At 41.2% G+C, this 19,056-nt stretch overlaps 1 protein-coding gene across 3 annotated transcripts in view; it reads right to left on the bottom strand.

Moving 5' to 3' along the window:
* strn3 (striatin, calmodulin binding protein 3) overlaps nucleotides 1-19,056 on the bottom strand; it is a 186,749-nt gene that overhangs the window by 71,609 nt on the left and 96,084 nt on the right. Inside the window, exon 8 of one of the 3 annotated variants that reach the window (XM_073040068.1) lies at nucleotides 5,642-5,752. The exons of the other annotated variants lie outside the window; for them this stretch is intronic. Coding sequence (XP_072896169.1) covers nucleotides 5,642-5,752 — 111 coding nt within the window. The remainder of the gene's footprint in view (nucleotides 1-5,641; nucleotides 5,753-19,056) is intronic. 3 annotated transcript variants of the gene reach the window in all.

The following is a 19,056-nucleotide window of genomic DNA, read 5'->3' as shown; positions in this document are numbered from 1 at the left end:
AAGAAATGTCCTTGCCCAGAATGTAGTGGAGACACCAGTCATTACCATCGACAATTACGATCTAGGTGGTCCACGAGTTCACATACTTGGGGTCGACCATTAGCGACACTCTCTCCCTCAATGCTGAAATCAATAGGCATGTCGGCAAGGCAACATCGATCCTTGCTCCACTCTCCTTGCGGGTCTGGGAGAATCTGAAACTCACTACAAAGACCAAGACTGCCTTGTACAATGCATGCATTATCAGCACCCTCCTGTATGGTAGCGAGACTTGGACCATCTACTCCAAACAGGAGAGGAAACTCAATAGTTTTCACCTGCACAGCCTTCGCCGCATCCTCAGCATCACCTGGAGAGACAAAGTCCCGAACGCTGAGGTCCTCTCCTGCGCTGGACTTCCCACATTGTTCATGCTTATAAAACAATGCAGAATGTGCTGGCTGGGCTACGTCCGTCATATGAAGAACGGTAGACTGCCAAAGGACATACTCTATGGAGAACTAACAACAGGCAAGAGGAACGTTGGTAGACCCCAGCTTCACTTCAAGGACCTCTGCAAACATGACATGAAAGCCTTAAACATCAATACAGAGTGCTGGGAGGATACAGCAGATTACCTCAACAAATGGCGACATACTCTTCAGCAACACCTAGAGCAAGCTGAAAGAGTGATCCTGAGTCAGTTTGAGGAGCGGGAGCTAAATGGAGAGCACAGCGGACAGCAGACAACAGTTCCACGGCGCCCTACACATGCAGCAACTGTGGCAGAGCCGACCGTTCCAGGATCAGCCTCAATAGCCAGTCGATGCTGCTCGACAAACCAGTGACTACCAGAGGCACAGTACCCATGGTCGACCACACCATCTCCCTTGTCAGCCAGTTGCTTCATCCTCCCTTTAGAATACTTCTTCTTTGGAATCTACCTATCTTGTGCCTTCCGATTGCTCCCAGAAACTCCAGGCATTGCTGTTCTGCCATCATCCCTGCTAGTGACCCTTCCAATCGACTTTGGCCAGCTCCTCTCATGCCTCTACAGTTCCCTTTACTCATCTGTAAATAATGATACATCTGAATTTGGCTACTCCCTCTTAAACTGCAGGGTGAATTATGTCATATTATGATCACTGTACCTAAGGGTTCCTTTACCTTAACTTCCCTAATCAAATCTGGTTAATTACACAACATCCAGTCCAGACTTGCCTTTTTCTTATTTGGCACAACCAGAAGGTGCTCTAAAATGCCATCAAATTCCTTCTCTTGGGATCCAGCACCAACCTAATTTTCCTAATCATTCTGCATATTGAAATACCCATGACTATCATAATAGCCTTTTCTATCTCCCATTGTAATTTGTACCCTACATCCTGGTTTGTATGGAGGCCTGAAAACAACTCCAATCAAGGTATTTTTACCCTTGCAGTTTCTTAACTCTACTCACAAGGATTCTATACCTTCTGATACCATGTCACCTCTTTCAAAGGATTTGATTTCATTTTGTACCAACAAAGCCAACCATCCCCTCTGCCTAACTGTCTGTCCTTTTGATACAATGTGTATCCTTGGGATGTTAAGCTCCCAACTATGATCTTTCAGCCATGATTCACTGATGCTCACGGAATACCCACCAATCTCTGTATGGCTACAAGAGCACCTACCTTATTCAGTATAGAGTGCATTCAACTATAATACCCTCAAGTCCTGTAATCATCACTCATTTCAAATTTGCCCATGTTACCAGAATTAAAGTCTTAACCCTTTCTAAACTACACACTACATCTATGTATATAGCAATTGCCCTTTCTCTGCCCAATCACTCCAGTTCCCATGCCACTGCCAAATCATGACTAATGTACTCATTCATTTCTCTTTTCTCAACAAAAAGTTTTTATTATTAGAACTATAACAGCAATATTATGCTGTTAGCTAAAATTATTTCTCCTCACTCAGTGCTAAATGTACTATGGCTTCCCTCCATTGTTTCCTGGACAAACTACTGCAAACAAAAATTGAACACAGTAGATATTCACATTTCCAACGAGAACTAATCTGTTTATCCATTATTTGAGTTAGAAAAACCCAATAAATCTACATATTGTATTTTATGTTTCATTCTACAATTGTACAGATTAAGACTCTTAGCAGGTGTACCAGAAGTCAATATGCAACTCTCACTATTTTCCTCAAGTCTATTCCTATTTTTTAAATTCCACCCATTAAGTGTCCACATCCAACATATCTCTTTGTTTATTCATTCACCATTAAGGGATTTTCCTCCTTAAATATTATAGTACCCATGTCAATATGACATTTCCCCATCCTTCCCAAAGAGAATATATAATGTTAAATGAGTTTCCAACTGCTTTGCAATGCCACATCAATAGGAATTACTGCATAATACCTTCCCGAGTTAATTCCTTTATATTAGCTGGATTAGCTAAAGTTAACTACAAATGGATGTCCTCTGCAACTTCAATTTCTATTGGGTTTCAGTTTACAGTATGTGTAAATTTTCTTTCCATTCAGTTCTAGGATGAAGGTATAACTGAGAAGGCTATATACTATCCATCTTCTGCTGTGATTGGGTAGGGATTTCAAGAATTTTGACTGAATGATGAAGGAATGGTCATGTTTACCCAAGTCAAGAGAAGAGCAAAACTTGAGGGAACCCACAGATGATGGTATCCCAAGTGTCAGGTGCCATTTTTCTTCTTGCTGATGAAGGTGGCGAATGAAGGAAATGGTGAAAGAGGAGCCTTCCCTAATAACTGCACTGCATTTTGAAGTCAGTCTCCACTATAGCCATAGAGTGGGCACTGTAGTGCATACTATGAATATTCCAAATAGTGGTTTGAGTGCCAAACAGACGATGCTTTGCCTTGGATGTTCTTGGAGCTGCATTTACTCTGGCAAATGGATAATATCCCATTGCACTTGTTATATGCTCTCTCAATTGTGAAAGGAATTGCTGAATGAAGCAAGTCACTTGCTGCAGGAGATCCAGTATCTAAGTTACTCTTGTAGCCACAACATTTCAGTGGCTAGTTCAGATTTTGGTCAATGTTGACTAACAGAAAATCAATAAAAGACTAGCAACTCTGACCTGTTGGAGAAAGTCTATGTTTGGCATTTTTATATGACAAACGTTACTTAGCACATATTATGATCTATATTTTGGCTAAAAATACTTGAAGTTATAGAGTGCTTCATTCTTGGAGGATCTGCAAATAGAATTAAATATTGTATGATCCTCACTGAACATCCTCACGTATGATGGTATGAAGGAAAGTTATTAACAAACCATTTAAAATTGTTGTGACTGTTAGCTCTTGTAGCAATGTCCTGGGTCTGTGAAGATGATCATTAACAGCCACAACCACTATCATTAGTGTGAGATACAATTCCCACCAGTGAGGAGCTTTCTCTTCAACTTTCATTGACATCAGTGCTAAGAGGACTCCTAATGCTGCTCTCCATAAAATATTGTCTTAATGTCAAGGAGAGTCATTTTTCTTTCATCTCTAGAACTTAGATTTTTTTACCCACGTTTGGACCACGAGTGAAAAGCAAGTGGTATTAGTAAAAATCAACTGAGTATTTGTGAGATTAATAGATCTTCCGACAGTACAGTCAAGACCTCATACCATCACTTTGTTGATGATTGAGTATAAACCGGTGGATTGGCAACTGCTTAAATTGAAATTTTCACACTTCTTTCTACTTATGATATATCACAGATATAGTATTGAGATCATGTACCAATGCGCCATCCCATTAAATGAATGCCACTAATTTCATATTGCTGCTAAACTGTAATTTTAATTTCTCTCTAAAGTGAAGCCTGGAACTGTGGCCAGAAAAAAAATGCAATAATGAGAACAAGCCTCTTTTGCTATGCATTCTACATATCATACTGAGTATTAATGGCAGAAAATTTAAAAATATCATCAGTACATATGGTAGCTAGAATGAGAAAACCAAGACTGAAAAAGATAAGTTTATTGAAGAGTTTTGTGCAATTAGATCCTAATTGTTTTTTTTTTATCAGTTGCAAGCAATTAATTAGTAATGGTCACCTTCTTTGATTCTATTCATATAAGAGTTTAAAACTGATAGAAAGAATCATGTTTAGAGTCAAAGGAAATATTATGCTTCTCCACAATTAATACATAATTCCTGTGAATTAACTCCTGTTCATCCACCTCCACAGTGATCCAAGTGAACACTAGTTTCTGATTTCTAGCATTTGTGTATTTGAAATATGTGTTTGGATACTCATAGCAGCACAGCCTTATTCAGAAGATTTCTTTACTGAGAACTAAAGTTACTCCAACATAACCAAACAATCACAGTGTTCATGATCCTCTTTGCAGGTTAAAATACCAATTCAACATTTTAAAATATACGAAATATGAACTCTTCTTGTTTTTCAAATCTTTAGGTTAAAATTTTCTCCCAAAGCTACATATGAAGCATATAGATAGGATTTAAGAACATGGGCAGCATAATAATATAGAATTGAAACATTTTCTTCATGTCCTCAATGCCAATGACATGGAGGTAAATTGTTTTTCAATCTGAATTATATATTCTATTTGTTAAAAACATTATTGAATATTGTAATTATGAAATTATATGGCCTAAAGTCTATGTTTATTACAAGTTGCTTAAAAGTTGATATTATCTACCTCTACCCATCCCCATCACCCCTGAACTGTTATATCTGAAGCAATAATCCTAGTTCCAATCAACACTGCAGCAAATAATGAAGAGTTTACTTTGAATTACCAAAATCAATAAAATTTAAAAAGCTTGAGGCTCTATTACTAAATATTACATTATTCACTCCCTGCATCTTCCTTGTTTCTTACAGGATTTTATTCTAATATCAAAGACAAATTCTAAGAAAGCCAACATTGTAATTACTTTGATAAAAGAATTAGTCATAAACGGGCATCCATTAGGAATAAAATTGCAAGACTATATCAATGTGTGCGCACTTCTTGCTGGAATGAAACATGCAGTTTAAAATGTTTAACATGCAATGTTAGTTCTTGTGTACTATATGCGGTATTTGAGCTTTACCTGAAGGTAAAACAGTTTACACTTCACTTGATATCACTACATTAAAGATGATAGAACCAGCAATTTAATTTTCTACATTTTGAATTTAACTCCTATTGAAGTTTTAGCTTTCAACAAACATTCAAAAATTCTGGAACTTTCTGACAGTTTGTTGGCAAGCTGTTTATAATGTACAAATGCATCATTTTAGAATTAAATCGATACTGTACATATATTTTTCAAAATAAAGCAATCTTGCCAATTGGTTCTGCCTAATACAAGGAGAATGTCAGTTTATGAACTGAATAATTTCAAGACTATATAAATTTTAAGAATCATTATTTTCTGAATGTTTAAAGTCCAGATAGAACTATACTCTCAGAGATGCAGCCTATATGACTTCCACACCACAATTCAAACCCCACTTACCAATGTTCGTTGCACCCCTAATCTACAGTTTTAAGTTTTAAAGGAAAGTACTGGAAAAAATAAAGAAATTAATGAAAAAGAAATGAGAGTAAAACAGATTTATGTCGATAAGAAAGGTTGTACTGTATTGTTAAGAATTATCTGCACTTACTCTTGACCCCCTTCTTGCCTTTCCGCTCCTTCATGTACTGTTCCTTCAGTTTACTCATTAGTCCCTTGTCTACAGCCCAAACCTCCGAAGATGGTGAGAAGTCATCTTTGTCTACATGCAGCACATCATTGAAAAAAAATCAGCCAATTGGAATGCAAGCAATCAATGCTGCTAGTTCAAGTGGATTAGTGGTTTAAAACATAACGAAAGAATAATTACACAATATTTTAACAATTTTAAATGAAAAAAAATTAAAAGCAAATTACTCTTTGTTTATAGGCCCTATTCTTGGAAAGGCTATTCTTAATGGTCAATGTGAACTTGATTATTGCAATTCCATGCCATTGTAGCCAATATAGCAAAGCACCATTAATCAGTATTTTCACTCTCACCTTCCCTTACAAGCAATAAATTGGATAGCGCACAAAAAAGGTTCTCCTTTCACCTTGCTCAAAGGCAAGTATCAATATGTGCCAAGATTAGTAATAACCCTCTTTCATTTGATCACTCTAGGTATCGTCTGTTTACTAAATGATAATCCACAGATTAGTTTCACTATTATTCATTAATTTATCATATTTTGACAGTTTGTGAATTGTATATTTTCCTTTTTTAAAATTTCTTTTACTGTTGCCTATTGACGGTAAAAATAATTGCTTTGTGATAAAAAGCCTGTTCTTGACATTGATAAACCAACAGGAGGCCTATTACAAATGTTCAGAACCCAAATAACAAGAATATGTTAGAACTAGAGGAGAAAAGAAAATGGAGAATAAACAATAGAAGAGAAATAATTCGGAGTTCTTGGGATTTTTGTACCTCTAAGTATTTTTTTTTGGTCTTATGAAAGGAAAACAATATTTGCCAAATCCCTGGATGATTTTGGTGGAGAGTGGGAACTGAAGCTCAGGTTAACATTCAATCACAATCCTACTGAATGTCAGTGTTAAGATAACTATCAGTATAACCATAACCCCTAATTTTTACATTCTTTTCTTTGTAATAGTTCTCTAGGTAGATTTCACAAATCAGTCCAGTTCCAAAAAGCTTCATACATTTAAGTATTAAAGAGGAATAATCTAGTAGAAGAATAAATGCTAAAAATTAAGAAAGCTTGAGAGAAATTTCAAGTTTTTTTTTGGACAAAAAGCTAAAATACATTTCTCTTGGAACTCAGGATTTCTGTTTGACCCTGGAACCCCCTGAACACATCTATCTCATCTAAATTGGAACTTTCTAATAAACAGCCAAAAACAAAATACCTAAAAATCCTTGGCTAAGGTTACCAATACTATTAAGACAGACCACAAATTCATCACCATCTGTAATTCACAGATTTGCAGATGTAGATTAATCAAGAGAGAAGTTCAGAATTAAACTAATTTAATTTACTATTAATTAGACAATTGATAGAACTTAAAGAAAAAAAATAGAATACATATGGAAAAAGCATCTGGAGGTTTCCTAGAATGTTATATATTATTTATACAAATCAATTATTTATGCAAAATTAAAACAATTGAAAACTTCAAATGCTGACACTTTGTTCAAAGAGATATGATGATTACTTTGTTGCAAAAGATTTTGTGTAAGAGGTGAATTTTAACAAGATAGCGGGGAGAAAGATAATGTGCTACAGAATTGTGGGTCATCATACAGTTACAAAGGGAAAAATGCAAAATTTACTTCCAAGGTCAAGGCACAGTATTAACACAAACTTTAAACAAACAGCACTAACTGCTGGCAATTTATTTTCCTTCTAAAAACTACATTTACCACTACTTACAATCAACTAGTCAAACTATTCCTTAAAAAAAATCTTCAGGACACAGGATTGATTGTTAACAGTCGCTGGGTTATCCTCAAGGTAATGACCTTCTTTTCAACTGTTTATATTCACATGTTCAAAGCATCCCAAAAGTTTTAGAACATTGACCAAGTGTTGATGAAAAGCTGACGTTATAGATCCAAGCCAGGAATTTGCGAGACCTGGTAAAGGATTTGGTCATGATTCAGCTTCCTTGCTCCTTCCTTATATCTGCCCTCCTTGGTGATGAAGGCAGTTTTAGAAAGAGCTGCTGAAAATGAATACCCAAATTGCAATCTATAGGTAAAACATGCCATAGCTGAAGTATGTCAATGATGTAAAGGGCAATTGTATTGAGTAGTGAATAAGTGCCAATCAAGCAGACTGCTTTGAAATAGACACTGTTAAGTTTAGTCAGTACTACTGCAGCATCAACAATTAAACCTTTGCCTTCATATGTCATTCAAGGGTATAAGCTGATGAGAGGAAATAACAGCAGTGCTTAGGGAAGATATTCTTGAGGAAATCACCAAGCAATGCCATTTAAGTAGATCTTAAAATTTAGAAAGGGGCAGTCACCTTCGTAAGGCTATATTATAGAACTGCCAGACCTGCCCTCCAGCCCCCCCCCCCATCTGAGGAGCAGATGAGTTGAAATATTGCACATAGTTGTGAGATAAGTAGGATATAGCCAGTGCAAGACAGCCAATTTTCCTGATTTAGATAAGGCCACCCAGAATAAAAAAGGTCAAGGCAGGGCATAATTTGCTCAGTGAGTCCAAGAGTTTCCACAAGTAATATACAGTATAGAGAAGGAACAATACTGGACCCCTTCTTAGGGAATGAGGTAGACCAAGTAACTGAAGTGGCGGTAGGGGAGCACTTTGGCCGCAGTGACCACAATTTTATTAGTTTTTAAAATAGTTATGGAAAAAGAACAGTTCCACACATTAAAGACCTGAACTGGAGCATGGGCAATTTTGAGGACATTTAACTGGGTTGACTAGGTGACTATTTAAAAGAATAAGAACAGATTGCAAGTGGGAGGTTTCGTAAAGGGGCATGAGATGTACTTGGGAGGCAGCATTAAAGTTAAACACAACAGATTCTGAAGATGCTGGAAATCCAGAGCAACACACACCAAATGCTAGAGAAACTCTGCAGACCAGGCAGCCTCTATAGAAATAAATAATGAGTTGACGTTTCAGGCCAAGACTCTTCACCTGTGAGGAACTGAGGATATAAAAAATCATAAGTAACCTCTGGCTAAAAGAAGAATTGGAACTGAACAGGAAATTTAGAACTGAAGTAAACTCTGTCTTCAGCAGTTAGTTAAAAAAGCTGGCTTTTGCTAGTTCTTTCTTAATTAGCAGACAGACATTGAGAATTGATAAATGATATTGTACCCTCGTTTGTCTAGGGGAAGGGAGGACTCACTGATAAGGACAGGAATCAACATCTGTCTGTAATTAAGGCCTTGCAAAGGGAATAAATGATAAGGACTGGGCAGTACATCCATCTGTAATCAAACCTTGATTTAGCGGACTTCTTATCTAAGTAATTAAATTTTGCACTGCTTTGTGGGCGTACCAGTTCAAACAACATCTTGCAATAGTAATGTATGGGGCTTACTATGTATAAATATACGGCTGTAACCTGACTAAGGCAGTCCACTTGTCAGATGGTTGGCAGCACTGACATGCCTTCCCTTTGTCAACTGGGTCTCAAACTCCTGCAGGAGAGTGCACAATAAACTGTGGTGATGAGAAGCTGGTCTCCCAAGTTTTATTCAGATTCAACTTTAACATTTGGCATCACGAACAGGATCCCAATATAGGGAGTGCCAAGCAGACTGGCTGAGTAAGCGGCTAGACCTCTCTGGGGACTGCAGAGACCGACCAGGTACCCAATAGGTATTTTACCTTTTGTCGCTCTCCGTTAGTTCCTTTGGAGGCACGGTCCCTTACCCAAGGCTGATTGCATACCTTGACAGGATCAGGAAAGAATCCGTCGGGAAACTTGTATAAGGTAAGCAAAATATTACTAAGTGGGCAGCAGGTACCAAGCCGGGTAAATTTATTGATTGAGCAGGAGGCCTTGTGCCAGATAAATTACTTAGAGAACATGGGTCAATTGCAGTCAATTGATATGAGTGGGCCAGGAACAGCCCTACCCAATATGTGTGAAAGATTTCCAGACAAGGAAAAAACATAGAAACATAGAAAACCTACAGCACAATACAGGACCTTTGGCCCATAAAGTAGTGCCGAAAATGTCCCTACCATAGAAATTACTAGCATTCCCCATAGCCCTCTATTTTACTAAGCTCCATGTACCTATCCAAAAGTCTCTTAAAAGACCCTATCGTATCTGCCTCCACCACTATTTCCAGCAGCCCATTCCATGGACTCACCACTCTCTGAGTCAAAAACTTATCCCCGACATCACCTCTGTACCTACTCCCCAGCACCTTAAACCTGTGTCCTCTTGTGGCAACCATTTCAGCTCTGGGAAAAAGCCTCTGACTATCCACACGATCAATGCCCCTCATTATCTTATACACCTCTCTCAGGTCACCTCTCATCCTCTGTCGCTCCAAAGAGAAAAGGCCGCATTCACTCAACCTGTTTTCATAAGGCATGCTCCCTAATCCAGGCAACATCCTTGTAAATCACTGCTGCACCCCTTCTATGGCTTCCACATCCTTCCTGTAGTAGGTGACCACAACTGAGCACAGTACTCCAAGTGTGGTCTGACCAGGGTCCTATATTACCTCTCGGCTCCTAAATTCAATTCCACGATTAATGAAGGCCAATAGACCATATGCCTTCTTAACCACAGCTTTGAGCGTCCTATGGACTCGGACTCGAACCCCAAGATCCACACTGCCAAGAGTCTTACCATTAATACTATATTCTGCCATCATATTTGACCTATCAAAATGAACCACTTCACACTTATCTGGGTTGAACACCATCTGCCACTTCTCAGCCCAGTTTTGCATCTTATCACTGACCCACTGTAACCTCTGACAGCCCTCCACACTATCCACAACACCTCCAACCTTTGTGTCATCAGCAAACTTACTAACCCATCCCTCCACTTCCTCATCCAGGTCATTTATAAAAATCACGAAGAGTGAGGGTCCCAGAACAGATCCCCGAGGCACCAACCTCTATGCAGAATATGACCCGTCTACAACCACTCTTTGCCTTCTGTGGGCAAGCCAGTTCTGGATCCACAAAGCAATGTCCCCTTGAATCCCATGCCTCCTTTCTCAATAAGCCTGGCATGGGGTACCTTGTCAAATGCCTTGCTGAAATCCATATACACTACATCTACTACTCTTCCTTCATCAATGTGTTTAGTCACATCCTCAAAAATTCAGTCAGGCTTGTAAGGCACAACCTGCCCCTGACAAAGCCATGCTGACTATTCCTAATCATATTATACCTTTCCAAATGATCAGAAATCCTGCCTCTCAGGATTTTCTCCATCAACTTACCAACCACTGAGGTAAGACTCACTGGTCTATCTCTACTCCCTTTCTTGAATAAAGGAACAACATCCGCAACCCTCCAATCCTCCAGAACCTTTCCCATCCCCATTGATGATGCAAAGATCATCGCCAGAGGCTCAGCAATCTGCTCCCTCGCCTCCCACAGTAGCCTGGGGTACATCTCATCCGGTCCAGGCAACTTATCCAACTTGATGCTTTCCAAAAGCTCCAGCACATCTTCTTTCTAAATATCTATATGCTCAAACTATTCAGTCTGCTGCAAGTCTGCACTACAATCACCAAGATCCTTTTCCATAGTGAATACTGAAGTATTCATTAAGTACCCCTGCTGTTTCCTCTGTTTCGTTACACACTTTCCCAATGTCACACTTGATAGGTCCTATTTTTTCACATCCTATCTTCTTGCTCAAAAGATTTGCAAAATGTTGAGTGCAGCGCAGAATAAGAAATTGGGGAACAAAATGTGGCCACTGGGGGGAGCCTGCGATATTACCTCATGTGAACAAGCAGTAAATGTGATATGGAAAAAGAACTGTGGAAGGAAGTGGAAATTGCTGATAAAGGAATGTAAGGATAAGGAAGATGTAAAGTGGACCAGTACATTATTAGCAAGTTGGAGGAATTATGCTTGTGACAAAGGACAAAGGACAAAGAATATACGGCAGAAGGAATGCCAAAAAATTGGGAGATGCTAAAAGCGGAGTGTGAATGGGTGGATGGGCACCAAAAACTAGAGCGGGAAAATGTAAGCAAACCAAGAGCGGCCTAGATAGGAGAGAAGGGCAGGAACATCAGTTCGAACTAATAGGAAAACAAGGGATACCAAACCCATGTTTGGCATACCAACCTTGTTTGAGGACAGTGACCGTGATGAGGAGTGGGCACCCACCATACCAACCTCCACCTTACCAGGGGCCAAGTGCACCCAGTGCTCCCAAACCCCAATCCTCCCAGTATTCAGATACAGTGGCCGCTCGGGTAAACAGCGGCAGCGGGGAAGAGGAGGCTCTCCAAATCCTGAGATCCGGAAAAGGAATACCGAGGATTATTCCGAGACAGGGAGGGAAGAATCCAATAATACCCCAGAGGTAATGGTTCCACAAAGACAAGTGCCCACCCGAATGCTGCCTAATCCACAAGCAGCGGAGGAGGCACAGCCCTCAGTAATTCCTGTGTATGCATCCTGGAAGCATCAAGTCAGGCCCCAGATAGAAAAGAAAAACCAGCACAGTTTGCTCAGTATGTCCACAGTACTACACAAATGTTTAATGCGACCCTGCAAGATTTATTCAGTCTCTGCTGTATGATTCTCTCAGCTGATGAGGGGCAGAAATGGAAGGCAGAATTGAGATACCAAACCTATCAGGAGTTATTGGTGGGAATTCATAATGAGAATGAGCAGACAGAACAGATTATTCAAGCCTTGGAGAGGGCTCTCCAACAACCTGTAAACATTACTAAAGTACTTGAATACAAACACAAGCCTGAGACCCAACTATTGGGAGCGATTTGTGGCCTACTATGACACTTTCACAGGAGACCAAGCCTTTAATAATGGGAATCCATCCCCCCAGTTTAATGCTCTACTGCTCCAATGCTTACCAACTAAGTTAGCCAACATGATTAAAACAAATAATATGGATTGGCCTGACAATGACCAAAATCGAATGCGACGAGCTTTGACATATTATTAAGACCCGGCTTTCGAATCACTATCAACCCCGAAGGAGACTAATATTAAAGGTGAATATATTTAGCGAGAAGGATGCAAGCAGGCTATATCTGGGGATCAGAAATGGGAACAAAAACCTACCAAGTGACAGATGAGGACAACAACCCATTTAGAAATTGACAAGCAACGATGCTTCCTACCATGAGTACCACCCCTCAGGAAGAGCCCAATGTAATATTGCAAGTTGCTGGAATTCCAATTCCATTTATGATTGATACGGGGGCAGCCACATCCACTCTTGATCAGGAAATAGTATCGGAAAAGGGATTCCAGCTATCAGACGCTATAATCACTCTGTTTGGGTTCGAAGGCACGAAACGTACGTATTCACGTACCCAGCCACTGCAGGTGGAATTCCAGGAGGACCCAGTGTGAGGTTTCATTTACAGTCACCACCAGTCTGGGACATCATCTAGCAGGGAGAGACTTGCTCTATCCGTTGGAAGTCAAGATTCTATGCACAGACAAGGGTATCACCCTGGGACTAGTGAACAATCAACAGCTTCCCCAGTTACCAACCCCCCAGTGGTGGGCACTTAATCTGGACTTCATTTCATCTGAATCCCCTCTGCCAGTAGTTGACCCCCATGTGACCCTGTGCTATGACCCTACGGGGTGCGCCACTGAGGAAAGCAAATATTATGCATCCCTCGAGGGACAGAAGTTCCCAGTCACGGTGACCGGAGAGATTAAAGGAAGGGAGGGCAGTGCATTACTGGCCAAAGTTCCAGATTTCCTCTGGCAACAGACAGGACTGGTGGCTCCCCACACCACCGTTAGGGTTTGCCCTAGGTTCAAGCCAAAGAGCCTAGGGTTCCTTGCCAACACCCTGACGAAACAAGCCTCCAGCAGCAAGGGAGATTGGCAAGATTTGCCCGTGGGCCAACTCTGATACTGGAAGGAGTTTTAAATATTGACCAAACCCAAGACGTTGTATCCCATCTCCGGGCAATTTCAGGCCATGAAGCTGGCCGCACCAACTGCTCCCCCCTCCCCCCCCCAACGTCCGGATCACCATGAAAGGAGGACAGACTCTCCCATCCATTCTGCAATACTCCCTCAAGCCCAAGGCAACGTTTCATGAGGATGGAAGCTCTTTTGTGGATCCAGCAGGGAAACGATATTCTGGCTATATGATAATGACAGGACAATGAAGTAATTGGGCAAGCCTCTTTTGAAGCAGCTGTCTCCGCCCAGAAAGCTGAGCTTTTTGCTCTGACTCGTGCCTGTACCCTAGCAACAGACAAAAGTGCGAATATTTACACAGACTCCCGTTATGCATTTGGAATTGTACATTACTATGGGGCTCTTTGAAAACATGGGGATTCCGGACTTTGTTTGGCCATCCCATTAGTAATGCCACCTTTGTAAACAACTTTCTCACCATTCTACAGCTACCCCAAGTTTTGGCTATTATCAAATGTGCAGCCCACACCCGCATTCCTGACCCAGTCACTAAAGGCAATGCTTTGGTGGACAAGACATCGAAAAGTGCAGCACAATCCTAGGTAGTTGTAGTCCCCTCGGGTTCCTGTCAAGCAACCTTTGTGACATGTGGGAGGTACGTACTTTTCAGGGGGACGCCTCTGAGAAGGAGCGCAAACTGTGGTCCCAGATGGGGTGCCAGAAAAGACCCCAGCTTAGGTATTTGGATCACCCCAGTGGGACAGGTTTGTGTTCTGGCACAGTTTTTACCAATATCTACAAGTTGATTTTACTGAATTGCCTAGAGTACATTGCTATAGATACTGCTTAGTTATTTTAGATGTGTTTAATAGATGGATTGAAGCTATTCTAACTACCAATAATACTGCTATGACTGTTATGAAAGTATTATTACGGGAAATAATTCCCAGGTACAGCCTGCCAGAGCTGCTGAGCTCTGACGATGGCCCACACTTTGTGGTGAAAGTAAAGGAAGGAGTAAGTAACGAACCAGCTATCAAGCAACAATTTCACTGTGTACACCACCCACGGGCCGTTGGCATAGTGGAAAGAGCCAATGGCACTCTGAAGAGTAAATTGGCCAAACTAACAGCGGAAACTGGACTCACTTGGTTGAAGGTCCTACCATTAGCCCTATTCCACATGAGGGTTAGTTACCCCACAGGGGAAAACAGGGTTGTCACCAGTTGAAATCATTTATGGACGACCCATGAGGACATCCTGGGGACCAAGATGTTGTGTACCATGCTCCCAGAAATTCTACCAGCAAAATTGGATATGCCTACCCAAGGGGAAGAGATGGGGAAATATATATGCCAACTAACCAAACATTAAATTCACAGGTACGACAGGCTTACAAGGAAGAGAACTATCCCGCAGAGAGGAGTGACTATCCCACCATAGAACCTGGGAATTTTGTTCTGATCAAGAACTGGGATTGAGGGAAACTCGGACCTCGGTAGAGAGGGCCAGATGTTACTGACCACTCCCACGGCTGTGAAACTGAATGGGCAATCTTGGTGGATACATCGAACAGACTGTAAACGTGTTACTAAAGGAATTGAGCAGAAGGACTCTCTTGGACTGAAGGAAAATGTACCAGTTGATAGTGGTGTTCGTGTTTATGTCTTTGAGAGGGCTCACCCCAGCATCCAGGGACCCCCATGTTAACACCTTTCTGTCTCTCTGTCACACCTATGCCAAACAGGTAGAACGAGGGGCCTGCTGGGTTTGTGCCGAAATTCCGCAGCATGGTAAAACTATGATCCCAATGTCAGTAATCCCGCTCAACCAGAGAGAGGAACTCTCAGCCTGGGCTTTCTCAAATAACACCTGGGGAAGTGAGGTGACGAACTCTGGTCCAGTCAGAGAACACTGTGGCTGTCAGTGTTTTGAGGGATAGCATCTCAGGCCCCCACCAAACTGAACTTCCTATACTGGGAAACATGCATCCTGACCATACTTGCAGGTGCCCAGCAGTGGAGTAGTAAATGCCACCTGATACTGTAAATTCCAAGGAGGGGAAGATGCAGTTTTTCTGGGAAATAGCAGCTGCACCACCTATACCACTGCAGACCCTCCCCGACCAGTAATTGGCACCCACTGGGTGTCTGGAAATCTGGCCTTTGTATGGCTCCCAAGGGAAACTGCCAGTAGATGGGATCCACAAAGTCCCAGCAAAGGGTGGACCAGTTGTTATTATCTAGCATATTCAGTACCCCACCTGAGAGTCATGGCCCAGCTGCAGGAGCACCTCCATTCAAACAGGCCGCGGAGAGGTATAACTGAGACTGAAAGATTTTTAATAATTGTTTTTCCCTCCTATGGAGTAGCCAGGAATTCACGAAAGACAATCAATTTAGCAACAGCACTTGAGGAGCTGGCCAATGATACTGCAGTGGCCCTGACAGAAACACAGGCCCAAGTAACAGAAATATCCGCTGCAATGATTGCAATCCAGCAAACAGTCTTACAGAACCAGATGGCTCTTGATTTCATTCTGGCAGAGAAAGGAGGAACATGCGGCATTATAGGAAAAGGATGCTGTACCTACATATCCCATGAATCTAGTAACATATCGTCCCTTTCTGAGCATATAACCCAGGAAATACAAAAGATTCATAATGTAGGACAGAGGTTGCATGGGTTTGGCAGTGGGACAGGATGGTGGTCGTTTGGGAGCTTCTTCGGGGAGATCGGTGGTATACTATTACATTATGGAAGTATTGTACTTATTGTAATTGCTGTTATTCTTGTATTGCGATGCTTGTAGCCACTGGTGGCTAGCTGCTTCAGGCATGGGATCCAATTGTAACCTTTGGGCCCTGAGAGTTATCATGAAATGATAAAAAGGAGGGAATGAGGAATTTAAGATATATAAAAAATCATTCTGAACCTAAGTAACCTCTGGCTAAAAGAATAATTGGGACTGAACAGGAAATTTAGAACTGAAGTAAACTCTGTCTTCAGCAGTTAGTTAAAAAAGCTGGCTTTTGCTAGTTCTCTCTTAATTAGCAGAGAGACATTGAGAATTGATAAATGATATTGTACCCTCGTTTGTCTAGAGGAAGGGAGGACCACTGATAAGGACTGGACAGTACATCCATCTATAATCAAACCTTGATTTAGCAGATTCTCTTATCTAAGACTTGGTCAACAGACTTGGTGGGCTTACCAGTTCAAGTAACATCTTGCAATAGTAATGTATGGGGCTTACTATGTATAAATATACGGCTGTAACCTGACTAAGGCAGTCCACTTGTCAGATGGTCGGCAGCACTGACATGCCTTCCCTTTGACAACTGGGTCTCAAACTCCTGCAGGAGAGTGCACAATAAACTGTGGTGTCGAGAAGAAGCTGGTCTCCCGAGTTTTATTCAGATTCAACTTTAACACCTGGACTGTGGCAGTTTTGGCCTGAAATGCTGACTCTTTATTCCTTTCAATAAATGCAGCTTGAACAGCTGAGTTCCTCCAGCATTTGTGTATTTTGTATCTTTCTCTTGCAGCCTAGAATTAAGTCTCTTGAGTGGTATGCCACGGGGATGTAAGGGCTCAACAATTCATAATTTTCATAAATAAGATGAAGGTACCAAAGGTGTGACTGTTAAACCATTTTCCCCCTCACCCCATTCGCCTGCCATCTACCTCGAACCTCTCATGCCCTGACTAATCAAGTCTACCTATCAATCTCCACCTTAAGTACATCCAATGATGTGGACTCCTCAAGTTTGTGGCAATGAATTCTGGATTCACCACTCTCTTGCTAAAGAAATTCCACCTCATATCCATTCAAGATGGACATCCCTCTATTCCGACAGTGTGCCCTCTCATCCTAGACTCCCCCACCATAACAAGCATCCTCTCCATATCCACTCTATCTAGGCCTCACAACATTCGATGTTTCAATGAGATTCCCCACCTCCCCATTCTTCCAGGGAGTACAGACCTGAAGCCATCAAATGCTTCTCATAAAATAACTCTTTCATTCCTGGAATCTTTCTTGTGAACCTCCTCTGAACTCTCTCCAAAGTCAGCACATCCTTACTTAGATAAGGGGCCCAAAACTACTCACACCATTCCAAGTGAGTCTTCAGTAGTGCCTTAAAGCCTCAGCATTACATCCTTGCTTTTATATTCTAGTCTTCTCAAAATTAATGCTAATGCTGTATCTCCTTTCCTCATCACCAACTCAACCTGCAAGTTAACCTTTAAGGAATCCTGCATGAGAGCTCTCAAGTCCCCTTGCACCTCGAATTTTTGAATTTTCTACCTGTTTAGAAAATAGTCTATACTTTTGTTCCTTCCACCAAAGAGCATGACTGTAACTTCCTGACATATTCCATCTGCCACTTCTTTGTCCACTTTCCCAATCTGGCCCAGTCCCTCTGCAGCTTCGCTGCTTCCTCAACACAACCTACCCCTCCACTTATCTTCATATAATCCACAAACCTGGCCACAAAGCCATCAATTATGTCATCCAAATCACTGGCATTAACATAAAAAGAAGTAAGTGGTCCCAACATTGACCCCTGCAGAACACCACTCGTCACCAACGAGAAAAGTTCCCTTTATTTCCACTCTTTACCTCCTGCCAATCAGCCAATCCTCTATCCATGCTAGTTTCTTTTATCTTGTTAAACAGTTTTGTGTGCAGCACCTTGTCAAAGGCCTTCTGAAAATCCAAGTGCACAATATCCACTTATTCTCCTTTGTCTATCCTGTTTCTTATTTCTTCAAAGAATTCCAATATATTTGTCAAACAAGATCTTCCCTCAAGTCAACCAAATTGATTTTGGCTTATTTTATCAAGTGCCTCCAAGTACCCAGAGACCTCATGCTTCACAATTGAATCCAACATCTTGCAAACCACTGGCTTATAATTTGCTTTCTTCCTTCTTCTTGGGGAACCATCTAATAATGCCATTTGGGTTGATCCTAAAAGTAAGACAGGGATGGTCAGCTTTGTAGTGCTCTATTACAGACCTGCCCCCCGCCCCTGCCACCCAATAGTCAACAGGAGCTTGAGGAGCAGATGAGTTAAAAGTGTGCACATAGTTGTGAGAATAATAGGCTATTGCCAGTAGGAGATTTCCATTTTCATGATATAGATAGGGCCACTCAGAATATAAAAGGATTGGGTGGGGCAGAATATGTTCAGTGGGTCCAAGAATTTCCTTTAAATAATATATAGAGGAACCTACTTGGGAAGGTGCAATACTGGACCTCTTCTTACGGAATAAGGTGGACAAAGTAACTGAAATAGCAGTTGGAGAGCACTTTGGGCTCTGTGACCACAATTCGATGAGTTTTCAAATAGTTATGGAAGAAGAACAACTCCATAGGTTAAAGACCTGAACTAGAACAAGGCTAATTTTGAGGACATTAAGGTGGGATTTAACTGGGTTGAC

This window comes from Hemitrygon akajei, chromosome 3 (genome assembly GCF_048418815.1).
Source record: "Hemitrygon akajei chromosome 3, sHemAka1.3, whole genome shotgun sequence".
Taxonomy (NCBI): domain Eukaryota; kingdom Metazoa; phylum Chordata; class Chondrichthyes; order Myliobatiformes; family Dasyatidae; genus Hemitrygon; species Hemitrygon akajei.
The sequence above is the reverse complement of the archived record's forward strand: the minus strand, read 5'-3'. Positions and strand labels throughout refer to the sequence as shown.